The 21,657-nt window shown below is 42.6% G+C and overlaps 2 protein-coding genes across 2 annotated transcripts; both read right to left on the reverse strand.

Annotated features, from left to right (window-relative positions):
- Window positions 1-4,751: 4,751 nt before the first annotated feature.
- Window positions 4,752-5,619, reverse strand: LOC310691521 (olfactory receptor 4K14-like). The gene has a single exon (XM_083471370.1). The coding sequence runs from the start codon at window positions 5,543-5,545 to the stop codon at window positions 4,769-4,771; it is 777 nt and encodes a 258-aa protein (XP_083327496.1). The 5' UTR covers window positions 5,546-5,619; the 3' UTR covers window positions 4,752-4,768.
- A 5,812-nt stretch (window positions 5,620-11,431) lies between these two features.
- Window positions 11,432-12,388, reverse strand: LOC310692483 (olfactory receptor 4K15-like; the record flags this gene model as incomplete). Its single annotated transcript, XM_083473429.1, has 1 exon — window positions 11,432-12,388. The coding sequence occupies one exon, from the start codon at window positions 12,386-12,388 to the stop codon at window positions 11,432-11,434; it is 957 nt and encodes a 318-aa protein (XP_083329555.1).
- Window positions 12,389-21,657: the final 9,269 nt, after the last annotated feature.

Below are 21,657 nucleotides of genomic sequence, written 5' to 3' on the forward strand. Positions count from 1 at the left end.
ACTAAACTGCATCCACTCCTATTGTGCTGTTTAAAGACTGGCCTTAAAATTGTACGCCCAGCTGAGGTTTAACTTTTGCTTCCTCCTCCCTTTTCACATCTATCCTTGACCTTGGTTCCACCCCCCCTTTCTAATAAGGTATATTTCAATAAATGTGGGGTGGTGAGTTTGAACCCAGATCTTTTCCCTCCTCACAGTTGTTTGAACCCTGCTCCCCTTGTTCCCTGCACATAAAAGGTTGTTGGAAATGAAAGTAGAGTTGCCACAGTTATCTATTCTTGGTGACACTCTGACGGATCTAATTTTGTAGATGTTAATAGAAGAGAAGAGAAGAAAATGTTGCTCTGTGGAGTGTCTCAGTGTCTTAGCTACCCATCTCTCCCCTCCATTCTCCCCCTCCCAGTTTTCCATCTCCCCACTGCCACCACACAATCCCAGAAAAGGATGTTAGAACTCTTGTGACCACTGGGCATGTTCAGTCTCACTGGGCTGTTTTGAGGTGGATTTTGTTTCCCCCCTTAAAGAAGACCAGGGAACCCTCCTGGATCAGGCCAATGGCTCATCTGATCCAGTGTACTACTCTCACAGTGCCCAAACAGACTCTTTTGGGAAACCCACAAACCAGACCTACACAGAAAAGCATTCTCTCCCCTCCCGCATTTTCCTGCAGCTGAAAGAGTACTCAGCTAGTTGGTCATAAGTTGCATTCACATGTCAGTTTATTCCATTTCTCTGACTGTTCATTTCCACATTATATTTGAGCTTTCACACGACATAAAAGCTACTTCCAGAACTATAGTTGAACATAGCAAAACTTTGGTGCTAAGTTCTGTGCTGTTTGCTGCCAAAAAAACCCCAATCATTTGCAAATAATACAGAAACGAGGGCTAAACATCTGCTATACCCTTCTATAGTTCTGGATGTGGTTTTTACATTGTATAATGGAATGTGAAAATCAACAGTCAGGGAAACACTGGGGAAATGGAATGAACTGCTATGTGTATAATAGGTAGTTCTGAGTTCTCATGTCCTTATATTCTCCCTTAGAAAGGAACACCACTTCCCTAACCTCAGTATTCCAACAGTATGCTGGGACGAATCCATTCCAGATCAGGCTGTGGTAAGCTGAGTGTTCTGTCTTCTGACAGCAGTCAAACAGATGCCTATGAGAAACCCAGGAACAGAACTTGAAAGCAGCAACAGCCATCTTCCACTGTTCTCCAGCATTGAGAAACATGTCACCTTCGATACTGGAGGTATTATATATAGTTTCCAGTGTTCTGGATGGAGAACGACATCCTAACATTGATGACCAGTCTCTATGCTGCCTCTATGCCCATAAACAATCTAGCCACCAATAGGAGGCCTGTGGAGTGCTGGAGACAGAGAGGGGGAGAAAGCAGATCAGCAGATAGAAACTGCTGGACAGCTCCTTGGAGGAGTCTGCAATATGTCATCTTCCGCAGAATTTCGCACCTGCATTTTGGAAAAATCTAATACACCCTCATCTATTTTTTCACCCACCTGCAAATCCCAGCAGATATTTCTTGAGGTTTTCAGCAGCAGTTTCTTCTACTCAGGATCAGCATCAGTTTGGAGCTGATTGATCCGGTTCCATCTGCTGCCTATGAGAGCTATGCACATGAGACATCTCTGGTGATGATCTATCTGCTCCAAAGGCTGACCAGCAAGTCAAGAGTAAATAGAGCGTGTGTTTGTGTGTGATTAATTGCTCATTCTTTTTGAAAGGGGACTGCATTAATTGGTGCCTTATCTGATCTTTCTGCTCTTGGGGAGCTAGAGAAAAAAGTAATTATTTGTCACTAAGGAACATGCTACACAGCAGTCCACAAGGGTGCACTGTGTGTTGGTTTGACTTCTGGTTTGGTTTCCTGGGTAGATGGCAAGGGATCAAAAAAGGTGGTAAGAAACAAGGGTTTGATTCCCCCACAAGTTTTCCAAATGTGTGATCTTACCACCTCCAGCAATTGAATAATATCCCACTGTACCTATCAGGAAGGAAGGAAGGACATGTTATTAAGTGGATGACAAGATTAGCAAGTTAATTTGTGGCTATACTATTTCCCAAGTGCTCAGGCAGTCCACCACCAATATTACATGTGGCTTTAGGAACATGTGTGCATACATGATACACCCATGAACCCCAAAACACACACACGTGAGAGGTGGATATGTTGTGGGAGTCAAACACATGATGCCTTGAATGTGTGCCTAAACAATTCCAAACCAAGAAATTCACAACACAGAGAATTTCAAAAGCAAACTTTTATTACACTGTGGTCTTGGAAAAAAGAGATCTCAGTTGTTACAATCTAATCAGTGCAATGCAGTACAGTCACAGGTTTCTTTTAATCCTAGTACCCTCATACATTCACACTCCTAAATCTAAAGAAATAAGTGTCATTTAAAAGGACAAAACAAAATGATTGAGCATAACCCTTAGTTATAGAAACCCCAAGAAATTAGAATAGAATCCAGTGACCTGTATTGGACTTACAGAGGTATAAGTAAAGAAAAGTCAATTTTGGATTTCCCCACCCATCCTTCTAAGAGTGGAGAAAAGTCCACAAAGTTGAAACCTCCCTTCAGTATGGGCTTCAAGACTGTTTCAAGTCTGTTTCAATGTGTATTGAAACAATTAAATTCTTGTTAGTAGCATCTTGGTTTGTTCCTATATCTGACCATATATTTACTTGGACTCTAAATTAAGACTAATTCAATATTAACCCCACTGCACCATAAATTGATTTGGGTCTGTATCCTGGCTGGCTTTCTTCTGGATCTTCCCAGGTTGGGGGGCAAGGGTGGAATTTTGCACAGCCCTAGAATCTGTGCAATTTCTTGCCTCAGGTACCAAAATAACTCGAACAGTCACTGGTACCCAAAGCTCTGTACAGACTGGGGCCTGGATACCTGAATGATAATCTTATTCCTTCTGTACCAACTGGTCGTTGCAGGCAGGGGGGACTTGTGGCCCTTGAGATAGAAAAGTTTACCTAACTATGAAGAGTCTCTTGTCTGTGCAGACATTTTTATTTAGACAAAGCTACACAGATGTATAGAAAGTTTGTATGAGTTGCAATTCGTTTCAGTCTATTCCATGGGTAGGCAAACAAAGGCCCGGGGGCTGGATCCGGCCCAATCTCTGTCTCAATCTGTTCCGCGGATGGTCAGGGAATCAGCATGTTTTTACATGGATAGAATGTGTCCTTTTATTTAAAATGCATCTCTGGGTTATTTGTAGGGCCTGCCTGGTGTTTTTACATGAGTAGAATGTATGCTTTTATTTAAAATACATCTCTGGGTTATTTGTGGGGCATAGGAATTTGTTCATTTTTTCCCCTTCCAAAATATAGTCCAGTCCCCCACAAGGTCTGAGGGACAGTGGGCCGGCCCCCTGCTGAAAACGTTTGCTGACCCCTGGACTCTATTGTGGTTTAAACCTTCTGTTTGTTTTAAATTATGGTTGTAAAAGTTTTATTGAAGATTTATCATTTTTTGTAAAATGGATTTAGACAATCAGTTTCCTGGAACTGGTCTATGACCACCCAGTCAAAAACCTTGCCCTGGAAGGGGAGATTAGCAACTGGCCAGTAGATTTTCTGAATCCAATGAGGGTTTCTTGAAGAATGGTATTACTACTGCCTCTTCAAGCAGGCAGGGACCATCCCCTCTCAAAAGGAGGCATTCATTATCTCCCTGGCTCAGCCACCTATCCCCTCCTTGCTAGTTTTTATCATCCATGTAGAGCAAGGATCCAGAATACAAGTGGTCGTCCTGACTGATCCAAGCATCTTGTCCACTTCCACAGCCTTACTAACTAAAACTCATCCAACACAACAGGACTAGAGAGTGCTCTGGACACTACATGAGATTCATTTGCTATAACAGCAGAGTGAAGATCCCAGTGGATACAAAATAAATCACTGCATATCACACTAATATTCTAAAAAGCTATCTGTGGCAGAGCATTCAGCTGAGAACAGGAAAGTTTAATTCTGTTACGTACTGCTTACCTTCTGGAAGGTGCTTGCATAGGAACATCCAGAAACCAGCTGGAATGAATGGCGAGTGTTCTGATTCACCATGGCATTCTACACAGGGAACACACCCCTGCAGCTTACCCACCTATATATAACCTTAACCCTCACAACTCCTGATGACTTATGGTGGTCCAACCCAATACAGGGCAATCTGAGACTATCTCATCCAGAAGCAGCCTAAACCAAGATTGGCCCAGTCTGGTTCAGCCTTCAGTCAAATCCAGGGCAAAGTCCTAACAGAGATGTCTACTGTACCCTTACGCATCACTAGCCATCTAGTCCAACATCCTGATTTTACAGTGGCCAGCCATGTCTAGGAGAAACCTACAAACACAACATGAGCTGAACAGCATTCTCCCACTCATGTTCTCCAAGTAATTGGTATTCTAGGGTATATGGCCTCTGATACTGGTAGTAGCATAGGCATCAGGAGTAGTAGCCATTGATATACTTAACCTCCATTAACTTGTCTAAACAAGACCTCCAAGTTGATGGCCCTCACTTGTGCTAGCAAATTGTGTTGTTCAGGTGTGTGTTGTCTAAAAAAAGAATGTCCTTTTCAGCTCCACTGGATGAAGAGGAGAACCACCTCTCATCCACTTTCTGAACACTGTGTACAAAATGCTAGAGATGCAGTAAATTAAATAACTAACAATGTTCTGCTCTTTTGTGACACTGAGAGGAGCACCTCATGCTACCTAACATCAGGGCTGGCCCTGAGAGGAAACCTGCCTAGAAAACCTTGAGAATAGACGTCCAATGGCAGCCTTCATCTTCTTGTTCTTCAAAGCATAGATAGCTGGGTTCAGCAAGGGGGTAATGGAGGTATAGAAGACAGAGAGCATTTTATCAATCATAAACTGGGTGGATGGACGTAAGTAAATGAACATAATGGGCCCAAAGTACATAGTGACCACAATGAGGTGAGATGTACATGTGGAGGTAGCCTTGGTGGTTCTTTCAGAAGAGGACCGGGATCGGATTGTGTAGAAAATGAATCCATACGAGAGAAGCAGACCAATAAAACACACCAGTGACAAAATGCCACTGTTGGTGACCATCATGACCTCCAGGGGGTAGGTGTCAGTGCAGGCCAACTTGATGACCAAGGGGAGGTCACAGAAGAAGCTGTCCACTCGATTGGGTCCACAAAAAGGCACATTAATGATGAAACCCAGTTGCACAGTAGCATGGAGGAACCCACCAGCCCAGGAGGCAAGGATAAATGCCATGCAATGGTGTCGGTTCATGAGTGAGGCATAACGGAGAGGATGGGAGATGGCCACATACCGGTCATAGGCCATGACTATCAGCAAAAGCATCTCACTGCCTCCAAAGAAATGGATGAAGAAGATTTGTGCCATGCAGCCATCAAAGGAGATGGCTTGGTGTTGAGCAATGTAATCAAAGAGAGATTTTGGGATGGCAAAGGAGGACAGGCAGAGGTCCAGGAAAGCCAGTTGACCCAGCAGAAAGAACATGGGTGAATCGGAAAGGTGGTGATCCCTGAAAATTGCTGAGGAAATAAGAATGTTGCTGAAGAGAGTAGCCACATAAAGGACAAGGAAGAGGATAAATATGAAAAGTTGGGCTTCCCATGTTTCATAGAGGCCCAGCAGAACAAACTCAGTCACCATTGTCTGGTTTTCCCACATCATTCCCTTCTTGCATATCACTGTGTAGACTGGGAAGGGAGAAAGGAGACAGTAATGAGATACTTCCATCACAGCCTTATGTTAAATCAGGAAAGGGTGTATCCGCGTGTTAGCTGCTGTTATTCTTGGCTGGGGTCTGAGAGCTCATGCACACTTCCATTTCCCTTGCCATTTTACCTGGGAAAACCTGTATTTTAGCACTGAACCGTGACAAACAGCGATAGGGTTTCCTGTGGATTGCTATTTGTTGCAATTTGGTGCTAAAGAGTGGGTTTTCTGGAGGATAGCAGCAGGCAAAGGCAAAACCACTTAGACAAATGCCTAAAAAGCATGGGAGAAGCAGAAAAACACTTGGAAGTGGTCTACACACACACACACACACACACACACACACACACACACACACCTACACACACACACACACACACACACACACGTACGTTGAGTCAGAACATTGGTCCATTTAGCTCAGTCTAGTCTACACTGTCTGGCAGGGGCTGTTCAGATCTTTAGGCACATGAACATTCACAAACCTATCTGGGACCTTTTCAATGTAAAGCTATGCTCTACCAATGATTTATTACCCTTCTCCATCTTTTCAGTTCCCCTAAAATATACTGACCTTTTGCCCAATGTTTTGTACATTCACGCATCTCCAACTCAGCAACGACCCACCTTCATAAGAAGTAGACCACTTTCCAAAATGCAACGTAACCCTGGGTAATGTCTGGAGTATACGTTTTTGGGACTCTTCAGAGCTTCTATAGAAGAGATTGGGGGAGATTCTCAGGAGCGTTACCATCCGCAGATGACTGCGGAGAAGAAAGCCTGAGCTGTCTAGTGCTCTCACACAGCTCTTGACTTAGTGGCAGCTCCACCACTAGAGTGGGTGTGACAGAGACCGCATGTCAGGATTTTGGTTTCAGACCTGAGATGCTTTGAATGTACCCCTTTGGTCATCTTCATAATTGAACTGCATCTGCTCTTATTGCGTTGTTCAAAGGTTTACCTTTAAAAACCATCCAATTCAGCGGCAATCACTGACTCCTGAAGTACTTTCATCTGCCCTGAATGAACTTCATTGGTGTTTTCTGAAAGATTATTATTATTATTATTTTGGTATTTCTCAGGGTTCCTGTTTTGGCTACAGTTCTGTTGGTGCTAAGATCACTATTAGACAGCACTGTAGAACTTACAACTATGACGGTGTGTTGTGCAAAGTGAAAAGAACTAGCTAGACAGCTCTGGGGTAGCCTGTGAGATTGATTGCTTCTTTGTATTATGAAAACCAGTAAGAATAAATTATAGACACACACAAAGACACACAGATCTCTCAGTAACTTCTACCCATGATAACATGTTCAGAGGCAGAAGAAAAAATTCAACAGAATTATTAACAGGCCAGATACATTATCATGTCCTGTTTTGTGACTCCTATCCAAAGAAGCACCTTTTGGGGCACTGTCAGAAGACAGATTGCTCAGATAAATGGCCAGAGGATGTACTCTCATGGAAGCTTATTCCATCGCCAATAGAACAATTTTAGTGCTAATTTCCATGTTATTTGCTGCCAGAAAAAAATCCGTTGCAAACTATGGAATTGAGGACTGAACCCACACTATATTTGTCATTTGAAAAGTGTATTTTCCATCATGTGAAAGCTCCAATGTAATGTGAAATTTAATAATAAGGAAAACACAAGGAAAATAGAATAAATTGATACGTGTATAGAAGCCACAGCCTGATCTAGAATGATACCCGATTTCCCAGTTTCTTACAATCTGCCTTAGCAAAGGACTCCACTTCCCTAACCTCAGTATTCCAACAGCATGCTGGGACTGAACCATTCTAGAGCAGGCTTTGACCATCTAGCACAATATTCTGTCTTCTGGCAGTGGTCTATCAGATACCTAGAAGAAACTCACAGAGCATGGATACAGTAGTCCTCTCCCGCTGCTTTGCCCTGGTATTCAGAGGTATTCCACCTATGGTACTGGCGGTTTTGAATGGACAATTACATCCTAATAATACTGACCATTCCCCATGCTACCCCTGTATCCATCTGTAATCCAGCCACCAAAAGGCATGTAACTCACTGGAGTAAGAGAGAGAAAAAGAGACCACCAGCAGATGGAAACTGCTGAGGAGCTTTTGGAGGAGCTGTAGTATGCCATTCTTCCCAGAGTTTCACACTTGCATTTTTGAAAAATCTTTTTTTTAAAAAAAGTTTTTATTGTTAAAATAATTCAGCATTAATACACACATATTGCGAATATACAAGCATACAAGCATACATTTCATACAATCCTTAAAAATATTCAGACATACCTACATTCAGTCCCACAGATAATTCCTTTCCCCATCACCATCCACCACCCCTCACCCCACCTTTGTGTTAGACTTCCAATCTACTCAATTGCAATTTCTTTCCACTTCTATTACTTTCTTACACACACCTTTAACCTAATTTCATGCTTCTTTTTCTATTACACATTGTTATCCATCTTATTTAGTTGCAAAACCATATTGAAAAATCAGAGCTCCTATTAGAATAAACAAGCCCCGTTTTAAATACTGAAATGCTAAATAAGCATTTTTGAAAAATCTAATACACTCTCAACTGTTTCTTCACCCACCTGCCAATCCAAGCAGATATCCACTGAGGTTTTCTGCAGCAACTTCTGTTCAGTTCATGGAGCTGCTTGATCCAGTTCCTTCTGATGCCTGTGAGTGGTATGGGGATAAGACCCCTGTGTGGATGAGATCTCTGCTTAAAAGGCAGGACGAACAAGCAAATCAGGTGTAAATAGTGTCTGTGTGTGTGTGTGTGTTGGTAATTGTAATTAATTGCTCATTTTCTTCTGATGGGGGCTGCATTTGCTGCTGCCTCATCTGCTTCTCTGCAGCTAATTAGAAAAGTAATACTTTTCAGGTAAGTGTTACACAGCTGGTCTCAATGGTACATTATGTGCTAAGTTTGAGTTCTAATTTGGTTTCCTGGGTACATTGCAAGGGATCAAAAAAGATGGAGAGAAACTGTGGGATGATTTTCTCTCCTTTTTTCGAATGTGTGAGCTCATCACCTCCATCAATTAAATGATATCCAACTATACCAATCAGAAGGAAGGAAGGGTGTGCAAGATATGAAGTGGATAATAAGATTAGCAAGAACATTTTGGGTTATTCCATTTACCAGGTGTCCATTTAGGAACATAAGTGCACACATGGCTTATCTGCGAACCCCAAATCAGTATAATACTGCTGATTCTTTGACAAAGGTGTTGCAAAGACAACAGAGATTATGTACATGAGCAATATGTGGAGGAACAAATTTTAGTAAATTTACTTGCTGAAATAAATGTGACTGAATGGCCACTAGGAGGAGGAGGAGGAAGAAGAAGAAGAAGAAGAAGAAGAAGAAGGGGAGGAGGAGGAGGAGTTTGGATTTGATATCCCGCTTTGTCACTACCCGAAGGAGTCTCAAAGCGGCTAACATTCTCCTTTCTCTTCCTCCCCCATAACAAACACTCTGTGAGGAGAGTGGGGCTGAGAGACTTCAAAGAAGTGTGACTAGCCCAAGGTCCCCCAACAGGTAGGCTGGCATTGATGCTTTCTGAACAGCGTCATGGGAATATACTGAGGTCATGTGGATATGTCGCTTCTATGTCTATGTTTTTGTACTTCAGTTCCTATCAGCCTTAGCTGGCTTGACCAATGGTCAGGCATGATGGGAGCTGTGGTCCAGCAACATTTAGAGGGCCACAGTGCCCTGCTCTTGTTGTCTGAAGGTGAGCAAATCTTTCCTCCTGAGTAACGGGTGGAGAATATTATGACAAGATGAGAGAGGTACATTGTGGAAGAGGGGGATGAAAGCTGCTTCATTAACAGTGAGTGCTTTGAAAATAAAGAAAAACCATGTGGATCCCTAAAACGTATTCTTGAACTTTCTTTTTCACACACCCACCCCTCCTCCTTCCTCCACCCCCACTCTCTCTAGAGGGGCTTTCAATTAAGCACTGACCAAACACATAATGTAAGCAAACAATAACTATAAATTAACAGTTTGTGTTGGCAACATGGAAGAAAGCTAAAATGGATATCCTTGGAAAGGAGTCAATTCACATGTCGGTAGGATCCAACTCCTAGGGGCCAAGGTCCCTTTGCCCCTTTCAAAAGTAAAAGATTTGAGGGGGGCACCCCTCCCCCCAGTTGATGGACATTTAATTTGTATTGATTAGATTCAAATTGTGTGTGCACACCGTGTCTTGTGATCAATTATGTGGGGTGGGGCTTATCTGCCTCCCAATATTTTATTAAAGCTGGCACCCTTGCACATGTCTATTAAATACGCCATATATTTTGAAAAGCCATAGGCACTAGCTGGCCTGCTTTTTCTTTATTAAGGAAGGTTTTAAAGCTCCACTAGTTTTCAGCAAAAGAGTCTGTTTTCTTCTACTCATTGCCAGGTGTAGTGGCTGAGTTAGCTTTTTCATTAAGGCTACATCCCATACTTTCTTGTCCCAGTAATCCAGAGTAAGCCATTTTGAGTCTTTCCAAGGTTGGATTATTAATTAACATTCTAACTACCATGAGAAGAAAACACAAATACATCTTGGTTTGTTACTATAGCTGACCATTGTGTGTGTGTGTGTGTGTGTGTGTGTGTGTGTGTGTAAACTAATTCAATATACATACCCCTTCACCCAATTTGATCAGAGTCTGGATCTTTGATGTGTTTTTCCTGGGTTGACACAGGTTGGTGTAATGAAAGTGCAAGCCCTTGAATTTTTGCAATTTTCCACTTCAGCTACCCATATGGTTTGACCTGCTGTTGGTGCCCAAAGCTCCATACAGCCTGGGACATGGATGCCCAAAAAATTGTCTCATCCCTTCTGTACCCAACCGGTCAATGCAAGTACGGGGAACAGTGCCCCTTGTGATAGAAAATTCCACTACTGCTCTTGAATAAAGGGAACATGTCATTATAGCATAACACACACACATATTCTAAAAAAGTAAATAAAATCTGCAGCAGAGCAATCCGTGTTTAATTTTTAAAAAATATTTTTTATTTCATTGTTAAAAAAAGGAGATGCTGCTTTGCCTTTTCCCACCCACAACTGAGCAGGAGGGTGAAACGGTCCTTTGAAATATTCCCACCCTCCACCCCACCCATCACAACTCTAGATGACTCTTGGGCCCATCCAGTGCTGTCTGAATCCAACTTGGCCCAATGACATTTTGGCCCAGTTTCATTGAGCCTTCAGCTAAATCCAGGACAAATCTAGTCAGAATTGTACAGTTGGAAGAGACCTCGATAGTTCTCAATTTCCCTTCCCTAGCAGTCATGAGAACAGCCATGCCGGATGAGATCAACAGCACTCTTGTTCCCCAAGCCAATGCGGGTTTACTGCTTCTGATACTAGCCATCATAAGCTTTATACTCCATGAATTTGTTTAATCTGCTAAAGATGTTGAAGATGGTGCCATCCCTTGTGGTAGGAAATTTCATTGTTCAACTGTGTCCATCTCTAAATAAATAGTTCCTTCTCAGCTCCACTGGATGAGCCTGGGTTTAAGGACTAGGAAAGGAGAAAATCTCCCTATCCACTTTCTCTGTACCTTGTATAAACATAAGAGAACAATAAATCAAATAACCAATGATTTGTTGCCTTTTGTGACCTGCTGATGGATGTGGCTGACTCAAGCTGCCTAATGGTGGGAACGGCCCTGTGCAGAAACCTGCCCAGAAAGCCTGGCCAACAGGCTTCCAATGGCCGCCTTCATCTCCTTGTTCTTCAAAGCATAGATAGCTGGGTTCAGCAAGGGGGTGACACAGGTGTAGAAGACGCAGAGAACTTTATCAATCATGAACCGGGCAGATGGACGCAGGTAAATGAACAAACAGGGCCCAAAGTACATGGTGACCACAATGAGGTGAGAGGTGCATGTGGAGGCAGCCTTGGTGGTCCCTTCAGAGGGACCCCGGGAGCGGATTGTGTAGAGGATGAATCCGTACGAGATGAGCAGGCCAACAAAAGACACCAGTGATAAAATGCCACTGTTGGTGACCATCATGACCTCCAGGGGGTAGGTGTCAATGCAAGCCAACTTGATGACCAAAGGCAGGTCACAGAAGAAACTGTCCACCTGATTGGGCCCACAGAAAGGCACATTAATGATGAAACACAGTTGCACAGTGCCATGGAGGAGCCCACCAGCCCAGGAGGCAAGCACAAGCCCAATGCAATGATGCCGGCTCATGAGTGAAATATAATGGAGAGGATGACAGATGGCTACGTAGCGGTCATAGGCCATGGCCACCAATAGGAGCATCTCGCTGCCTGTAAAGACATGGACAAAGAAGATTTGTGCCATGCAGCCATCAAAGGAGATGACATGGCATTTGGCAACATAATCAAAGAGGGATCTTGGGATGGCAAAGGTGGACAGGCAGAGGTCCTGGAAAGCCAGCTGACCTAGCAGAAAGAACATGGGTGAATCTGAAAGGCGCTGATCCCTGAAAATTGCTGAGAATATGAGGATGTTGCTGAAGAGTGTACCAATGTAGAGAAGGAGGAAGACAACAAATAAGATGAGCTGGACTTCCCATGTTTCAGAGAGGCCCAGTAGGGCAAACTCGGTCACCACTGTCTGGTTTGCCGACATCATTCCCTTCTTGCATAACTCTGTAAAAATAGGAAAGGGAGAAAGGCAAGGGTAATGAGATGATTCCATCAAAGCTTTAGATAAAATCAGCAAATGATGTATCTGTCAGCTGCTATTATTCTTTTTTTAAAAAAATAATTTTTATTAACCGACCAATCAAATCAAATCACATCACATAAATTCCGAATTACAAAGCCGAATTTTAATTTTTTTGTTGGGAGGACCCATATTTCAATTTCCGAAGGGGATTCCAATCATCTTCTTCCTGCTGCATTAATATCCACAAATCTGTCCAAATAATGTTCATAATTCTAACCAGTCCTCTCTTGCTGTTCTCACATCTCATCTTGTTCATATATTTTTCTTTTTACTTTATGATCTCTTCTGATAATCTCCTTAAGCAGGTAAACACCAGTTGTAATCCTGTGTGAATTTTCCATTCTTCCAATCATCATGTCGAGATGGTTTCCACATATCATCACTTTCGTAAATAAAAGCTCTCTTTCCATCATCAGTCTCGTAAAACTGTCGCCTTCTTTAGTCCCTCTGAGGAGGCCACTCACAATATGAAAACAAATCTACTCCTCCTCTCAGACATAAGTCTTTCGACAGAGCTTGCCAAAATGGCAACGGTATTTTTTACTGCGTCATTCCAAAGCTCTTATACATTCCACAGTCTCCTTAAAACATGCTTTGGTTAGAAAATTATCTCCACACAGTCTTAAATCCTCAGCTTAAGTCGTTTAAATGGCATTTCTGACTTGTAACTTGGGGGGGGGGGATTCTTGGTTAATCACATAGAGAAAAGAAAGGAAAGTTTTTTTCTCCTCCCCCATCCAGTCCCGTTGCCGAACATACCGAGCCTTGGTGTGTCTTCTCATGATTTATTCCTGTTCCTCCGACCCGTCTTGTTTCTCAGAGATCTCTTCGGTTAGCAGTCTTTACTCCCCATTCATCATTGAAATATGTGCATTAGCTTCCTCCTAATTGTTTCTTTTGAAGTTGCTGCAGCTAGAGGCGCGAACCAGAGACAGCGTCCAGGAGTGCCGAAATCCACACAAGGGCTTTCTGCCTAGTGCCCCCACCCCCTCAAATTTGGGGGTGGTGTAGGCCACAGCAGGCAAGGGCAGTCCCCCCCACACTTGGGGGGGCCGGGAGGCTGTTTACTCCCATCACAGCCTCTTAATTACCTCGTGTGGGTCGGAGAGATGTTATTGTCAGCCATCTTCTGATGCGCCCCTAGTGGCCCCCGTCAGCTGCTCTTATTCTTGGCTGGGTCCTGAGGCTACTGTCCTAGTGATTCATACAATGTCCACAAAAACATCATAGGGTGACATATGCTGCATCGTACTATTGCTCCATCCAAATCAGTATCATCTGTAGCCATTCAGATGCTGTCGGACTCCATCTCCTGTCATCCCTGAGCATGCTGGCTCAGGATGATGGGAGTCAAGAGTCCAAACAAATATCTGAAGGGTCATAGGCTCCCAATCTTATAGAAAGCAGGACCAGCCCAAGGTAACTTGTTGCCTGAGGTGAACCAGAAAATGACACACCATGGGAATACTGGGAACAACAATTTGTTAAGAGTGCTGGGTTAGAGCATGGATGAGGAATATCAGGTTCAGGGACCAAATCCAGCCCTCTAGGCCTCTCTGTTGAGGCTTGTTCCATTCCCTCTCTTGTTCTGATTTAGATTCAGAGCTATTAGCATACAAAGGGAAATGAGAAGGGACTCTGGACCAGGTCTTGTTACATCTATGGAGCAAAAAAGAAAAAATCAATATTTGAGAAGTAGAAAAATTATGTTGCAGAAAGTAAATGAACAAATGAAACTAGTGCAGGTTAAAAAAGGAGTTGAAATATAAAAGTTAAACACAAAAAACTGAGTTACAGATAGGTAGCCGTGTTGGTCTGCCATAGTCAAAATAAAAAAATTCCTTCCAGTAGCACCTTAAAGACCAACTAAGTTAGTTCTTGGTATGAGCTTTTCGTGTGCATGGTATCTGAAGAAGTGTGCATGCACACGAAAGCTCATACCAAGAACTAACTTAGTTGGTCTTTAAGGTGCTACTGGAAGGAATTTTTTTATTTTGACAAAAAACTGAGGCATAGAGACAATAATCATAATAAAAGCAGAAATAAATTATCGTTATTACTATTGCTTTTGTTTCAGTGCACCTCTCTCTACTGAGTTCCCTTTTGTTTGTGTGTCTTTTGTATTTAATTATGCTAGTGTAGTTTCTAATGGATGGGACAGGGTGGTTGAGTGTGTGGTCATAGCTGATGATATGTGTTGCTTTTCTTCCCATTCGTTTTCAAAGTTTTATTGCCAGCCCCGCCCCATAATGTTAAAAAAAAACACAAGGATGATATGGCGCTAAGATGTCTGGACTACATGACAATACAAAAGTGTTTATCAGAACTTTGGAAAACACCACCACAAAAAACCAAACTGAGATACAGAGATAAAAATGACAACAGGAGTTTTTGGAGTGAAGTAATTTCCCAACAGATTGTCTATCTTTTAACTTTCTTTTCTCTTTCTTTATCCATCCTCTCTCCACATTTTTTTTAATAAAAAAAACATTTTCAGGTCTTTCCTTTATTTTGAGGTGTAGAAACTATACATTATCTAAGTTAATGAAATTACTGGGAGGGGGTATACAAAAGGGTTTAATTCGCCTAATAAAAGGTGTAGGTAAGAAAGATTGTTGAGAAAGAAAAAGCTGATCTTATTTTTCTTCAGAAATTAATATTTTTTTGGTGTCCTTTCCTAAGATAGGAATTTGCTTTTTATTGAGGCAGTCCATTAGTCCATTTACCTCAACGCTGTTTACACTGACTGGCAGTGGTTTTCCAGAGTTTACAACCAGGAGAGAATTCACAACCTTACTTGCTGAGGATTAAACCTGGAACCGTCTGCATGAAGAGCAATTGCTCTGCCAATGAGCTATGACCCTTCCCCACCTTATCAACACCCTAAAATGGTCTTCCTTTTCACATCTCTCTTAAATACATCCCAGGCCTTGGTTCCATTCTCCCCTTCCAATACATTGTCCACCCACCTCTTCCAAGAAATGCGGGGTGGGCAGGAGCCCTGGTTTTTCTCCTCAAAATTGTTCGCACCCAGTTCCCATTGTTCCCTGCATATAATGGGTTGCTGGTAGTGAAAGTAGAGTTGCTTTCTTAGTAGCACTCAGTTAGGTCTAATCATAGAGTGTGCTCTGTGGAGTGTCCCAGCTAGCCATCTCCTCTTCCTGGGTACTCCCCCTCTCTGTTCCCCATCTCCTAGCTTCCCATCTCTCCACTGCCACCCTGAAGAAGCATTAACAGGCTGCTAGCACTCTGAGCAGGTTCAGTCCTCACTGGGCTGTTTTGAGGTAGGATTCTCCCCCTGTAAGAACGTAATAAAATCTTGCCGGATCAGGCCAATAGCCCATCTAGTCCAGCATCCTGTTCTCACAGTAGCCAACCAGATGCCTGTGGCAAACATGGAAAGCAGGACCTGAGCACAAGAGCAATTTCAGTTCCTAAGGTTTTCAGCAACGGGTGTTCAGAAGCATCACTGCCTGTGACTGTGGAGGCAGAACATAGCCATTGCTGCTGGTAGTGATTGGTGACCTTGTCTTCCATTAATATGTCTAAACCTCTTTTAAAGTTATGATTTCATCTCCCCTGAATCTTCCAACATTCAGCTTCCTTGCTGTTTTCTAAATTAAGAATAAATAATTTACTTTCTTACTTTATTTAAGAAAGTTTTTATTAAGGTTAATAGAGCAAAATTCAAAACTTAATATTCTCCCCCTTTAATAAAACACCAAACCAATACTTTTACAGTGGTACTTCGGGTTAAGTACTTAATTCGTTCTGGAGGTCCGTTCTTAACCTGAAACTGTTCTTAACCTGAAAACCACTTTAGCTAATGGGGCCTCCTGCTGCTGCCACGCTGCCGGAGCACGATTTCTGTTCTCATCCTGAAGCAAACTTCTTAACCTGAGGTACTATTTCTGGGTTAGCAGAGTCTGTAACCTGAAGTGTATGTAACCTGAAGCGTATGTAACCAGAGGTACCACTCTACCTAGATAAAAACATAAAAGGGTGGGGGTGTAGAAGGAAATAGAGAAAGAGAAATATGACAGAAAGACAGAAAGACAGAAAGACAGAAAGACAGAAAGACAGAAAGAAAGAAAGAAAGAAAGAAAGAAAGAAAGAAAGAAAGAAAGAAAAAGAGTGGAAAAGAGGTTAAAAGAGAAAGACAGAAAAATAAGATTTAGAAAATAACTAATTTCTGATTCATCTGTCTGCTATATAAAAACAATATTCACTTTGTCCAATCCATTATAACACCCACCAAAGCCATTTTCTAGAAACAAACATTTGGGGGGGACTTATCGAGGTTCTACTGAGGATGCTGGCTCTTCCCTCTTGTTTCTCAGCCCTGTTTTGGTTGCAGCCCATTTGGTGCCAATATCAGTATTACTGTAGATGGCACTTTTGATGTAACACCCATGATTTTCTATTGTGCAAAGTGAAAGGAACCAGCTGGACATCTCATGGGTAGCCTGTGAAATTTGATGCCCCAGCACATTGTGATACTCAGTAAGAATAAATTACAGAAATAAATGTGTGAACACACAAAGATATCTCAATGCCTCCTGTGCATGATAGTGTGTTCAGAAGCAGAGGAAATAACTGACAGAATTATGAACAGTCAGATGACACTATCATGCCCTATTTTGAGATTCCCTTCCAAAGAACATCTGGCACTGTCTGAAGACAGAGTGCTCAGCTAGATGGCCCAGGCTGCATCCACACATTGTTTATGTAACTGTTAATTTCCACACTATATTTGATCTTTCACACAACAACTTCCAGAACTATAGTGGAATATAACGTAGCTTTAGTGCTAATTTCCATGTTATTTGCTGCCAGAAAAATCATTTGCAAATATTATGGAAATGGGGCTAAACTTCAGAAGGCATGTGGAGTGCTGGAGATAGAGAAGGGGAGAGAGCAGATCAGCAGATAGAAACTGCTGGACAGCTCCTTGGAGAAGTCTGCAAAATTTCATTCATCCCAGAGCCTTGACCTGCCCTTTGGAAAAATCTAATACACCCTCAACTATTTTTTCACTCACCTGCAAACCCTAGCAGATATTTCTTAAGGTTTTCTGCAGCAACCTCTGTTCAGCTCAGCATCAGTTTGGAGCTGTTTGGTTGAGTTCCATCTGCTGGCTGTGTGTGTTGCGAGGATGAGATCTACCTAAAAAGCAGGATGATCAGTAAATCAAGAGTAAATAGATAGAGAGAGAGTGGAAGTAATTAATTGCTCATTTCCCCTCCAATGGGGATTGCATTTGCTGGTGCCTTATCTGGTCCCGGGGAGCTAGTTTAAAAAGTAAAACTTTGTGAAGCAAGTGTTACAGAGCTGTCCTCAAGGGTACATTCTGTGTTAGTTTGACTTCTAATTTGGTTTCCTGGGTAAATGACACAGGATCAAGAAAGATGGGGAAAACTGGAGTGTGATTTTACTACTTCAATCAATGGAATATTATCCAGATTAGGGCTTGGCTATATCTGATTTTCAACGTCACAATATATCACCAGCTAAATGTCATGATATCTTGATATACCACAATACATATCTGTGGTGATAGAGGGTGTGCCATGCTTTGGTGCAGCAGCAGAGGGCCTTGCCTCACCTCCCCATGGCAGCAGGGGGCCCCACTGTACCTCCCCATGGCAGCAGAGGTGTGCTGTGCTTCCCTGCAGCAGCCAAGAGCCTTGACGAGGCTCCCTGCAGTGGTGGAAGGTCTTAAAATGTAATGAAGATTTAATAAAAATATTAAATAAATTTCCATATATTATATTTAATATATTTTCAACTAATTTAAGAGTAGTTTAAGTGATTTACTAGTCAAGCTGCATCTGTTTCCCCACTCAGAGGTCTAAGTAGAATCTGTGCATGCATAAGCACCACTGAGTTCAACTAAACTTACTTTCCTGGGAGTAAGCCCTACTGAATTCAGTAGGGCTTGCTTGGGAGTAGACATACTTTTGCTTTCACTGCTTACTGAAAAACACCCTCCCCATCATTCTCACAGAATACACAACCTCCCAATTCAGCATAAGGCCACCAGCTAAATCTCCTTCCATCCACCCCCACCCCCAGAAGTCCCCTCCCAACCCACATCCCACCAATCTTTCATTTTTTATCAAAGGGAGGGAGGGCAAGCAAGCAAAAAGATAGTTTCAAATCAATCAATCAGTCAATCAATCAATCAATCAATCAATCAAAAAAATCAATACCCTTCCTTTTTACTATGGAGGAAAGCTATTTAGGGGGCACCAACAACATAAACACCACCAGAAAATAAAAATACAAACCCTTCTCTCTCTTTTTTTCACCGGTGAGGGAAGAAATAAATGCTTCCCACTTCTTTGTTCACTTTGCCTCTTTAATTGTCTAGCTGTGGGAGGGGGGAGTTTCATCTCCTGGATTGTTAGCAGCGTTCATTTATACTCCTTAATCTGAAGAGATAAGAGTTTCTTCAAAGTGGAAAAGAAAGTGGTGAAACATAACCTAAGGTTACCAGACGTCCCCGTTTCCCGGGGACAGTCCCTGGATTTGCAAATCAGCCCCCATACAAAATCCATTGAAGTTGAAACGTGTCCCCAGATTCATTGAAAAAAATCTGGTAACCTTAACATAACCCTTAGTTACGGAAGCCCCTATGGTGTGAACCACTCCTGGGAAACTCCACAGGTTCACTAGAGGGGGGCCCTCTTCCTGCCCATTGCCACCAAGGGTCCAGCCCAATGCCCCTTTTCAGTGCTATTTTTCTAGAAAAAGAGATGCCAAAACTCTGCATGAACGCCTCCCTTGTTCTCTTATAATGGCAATGGCGCCCACACGAAAGCTTCCTGAACTGAGTTCTGGTGAGTTCTGGCTGAAAAAAACGCCAAGCCTCTTCTGTCATTTACATGGGTATCCTGCCAACTTGCAACCAAACCAACCACATTAGCAACCAAGACATGAGGCCATTATGAGTGCCTGTCATCATAAGTCTTTGCTGGTTGCAATTATATGTGTAGGCGGGGAGCATTTTGCGTGCTCCTGATGGACCCATGACTGATGATGAACGCGTCAATTTGTGGCCCAGGAAGGGGGTGGAACAGAGGCAGAATAGGCTTACGTGAGACCACTTATTTGTGTAATGACTCGCAACACAAACTCCACACAAACGGAGAGTTGCTGGCACTCCATCCGGCCTGTACACATTTTTTATTTCACAGCTAAAAAAAGGAGATGCTACAACTTCTTCCTCCACCACCAACAACTGAGAGATGGAGGGTTTAATCTTGCTAGGTGCTTCTATCAAACACAAAAGTTTGAGAATCCCAATAACACAGAATCATTTATCTGGGCTCTGACTACAGAGAGGCAAGCAACCTGAAGATTCCTGGAGAAGAGTGACTAGTGGGGTGCCACAGGGTTCTGTCTTGGGCCCGGTCTTATTCAACATCTTTATCAACGACTTGGATGATGGACTCAAGGGCATCCTGATCAAATTTGCAGATGACACCAAACTGGGAGGGGTGGCTAACACCCCAGAGGACAGGATCACACTTCAAAACGACCTTGACAGATTAGAGAACTGGGCCAAAACAAACAAGATGAATTTTAACAGGGAGAAATGTAAAGTATTGCACTTGGGCAAAAAAAAATGAGAGGCACAAATACAAGATGGGGGACACCTGGCTTGAGAGCAGTACATGTGAAAAGGATCTAGGAGTCTTGGTTGACCACAAACTTGACATGAGCCAACAGTGTGACGTGGCAGCTAAAAAAGCCAATGCAATTCTGGGCTGCATCAATAGGAGTATAGCATCTAGATCAAGGGAAGTAATAGTGCCACTGTATTCTGCTCTGGTCAGACCTCACCTGGAGTACTGTGTCCAGTTCTGGGCACCACAGTTCAAGAAGGACACTGACAAACTGGAACGTGTCCAGAGGAGGGCAACCAAAATGGTCAAAGGTCTGGAAACGATGCCTTATGAGGAACGGCTAAGGGAGCTGGGCATTTTTAGCCTGGAGAAGAGGAGGTTAAGGGGTGATATGATAGCCATGTTCAAATATATAAAAGGATGTCATATAGAGGAGGGAGAAAGGTTGTTTTCTGCTGCTCCAGAGAAGCGGACACGGAGCAATGGATCCAAACTACAAGAAAGAAGATTCCACCTAAACATTAGGAAGAACTTCCTGACAGTAAGAGCTGTTCGACAGTGGAATTTGCTGCCAAGGAGTGTGGTGGAGTCTCCTACTTTGGAGGTCTTTAAGCAGAGGCTTGACAACCATATGTCAGGAGTGCTCTGATGGTGTTTCCTGCTTGGCAGGGGGTTGGACTCGATGGCCCTTGTGGTCTATTCCAACTCTATGATTCTATGATTCAAACAAGCAATGGCAAGAATGTTTTGAAGCCACTTGGCACTGGGGAAAAAAATTGCCCCAAAATACCCCAATCTCCTCTCCTTCCTCGTGAAATTCTTCAGGTTTAATTTTTGTTTCTTCTCTTTTGATGTTTATTTGCATTTGGAGCATATTGCCAAAAAGCAGATATCATTATTGGACTAAAAACCAGTGAAATCCAGCCAAACCCAAAAGGATTGGGATCTGAAATAACTACATTTTGAGTGTTTGGCATATTTCTTTCCCTTTAAATTAGCTCGTAATTTAATTGGCTCTTTCCCTTTTTTCTCCCCTCCCTTCCTCATTAAGTTTTTCTTAATGTTATATTTAATGAATGCAACCTTTCCCTCAATTTAAAGTGACGTCTTGAGTCCTCCTTGGTGTGGCTGTGATGGCAAAACATTTTTACTCAGATTAATTGTCAGATTTAAAGATTTGAAGAAAGCAAGGGGGGGGGGGAGACAGAGCGTGTCCTTCATAAACCTTTTAGTCCTCAGTGCTTATATTTTGTGACTGTTTTTATGTCCAGTTTTTAAAGGATTTCTACAGACCTATCCTATGAAATTTCCACTAGAGTGGAGCAGGACGTACATTAACACAGCCAAAGGCAGAAAGATAAGATGGGATTAGAAAGGGTAAAATTGTTTATCTGTAGTGTGAAAAAGTTGTGAGAAACAGCATCAGAGCAGAATAGTACAGTGCCGAGGCCTGAGAATAAGAGATACAGAGTTGAAACTGAGCAGAGGAAAAGATGCAGTAGATCTGGGATTGCTGAATATGGGGGACTCAGTGTGTTG

The sequence above is a fragment of the Podarcis liolepis genome (assembly GCF_965112155.1).
Source record: "Podarcis liolepis genome assembly, chromosome: 13".
NCBI classification, from domain to species: domain Eukaryota; kingdom Metazoa; phylum Chordata; class Lepidosauria; order Squamata; family Lacertidae; genus Podarcis; species Podarcis liolepis.

What these genes read in the sequence shown, in the direction of transcription:
- LOC310691521 (XM_083471370.1), bottom strand. Translation starts at nt 5,545, where the DNA reads ATGTTCTTTCTGCTGGGTCAACTGGCTTTCCTGGACCTCTGCCTGTCC.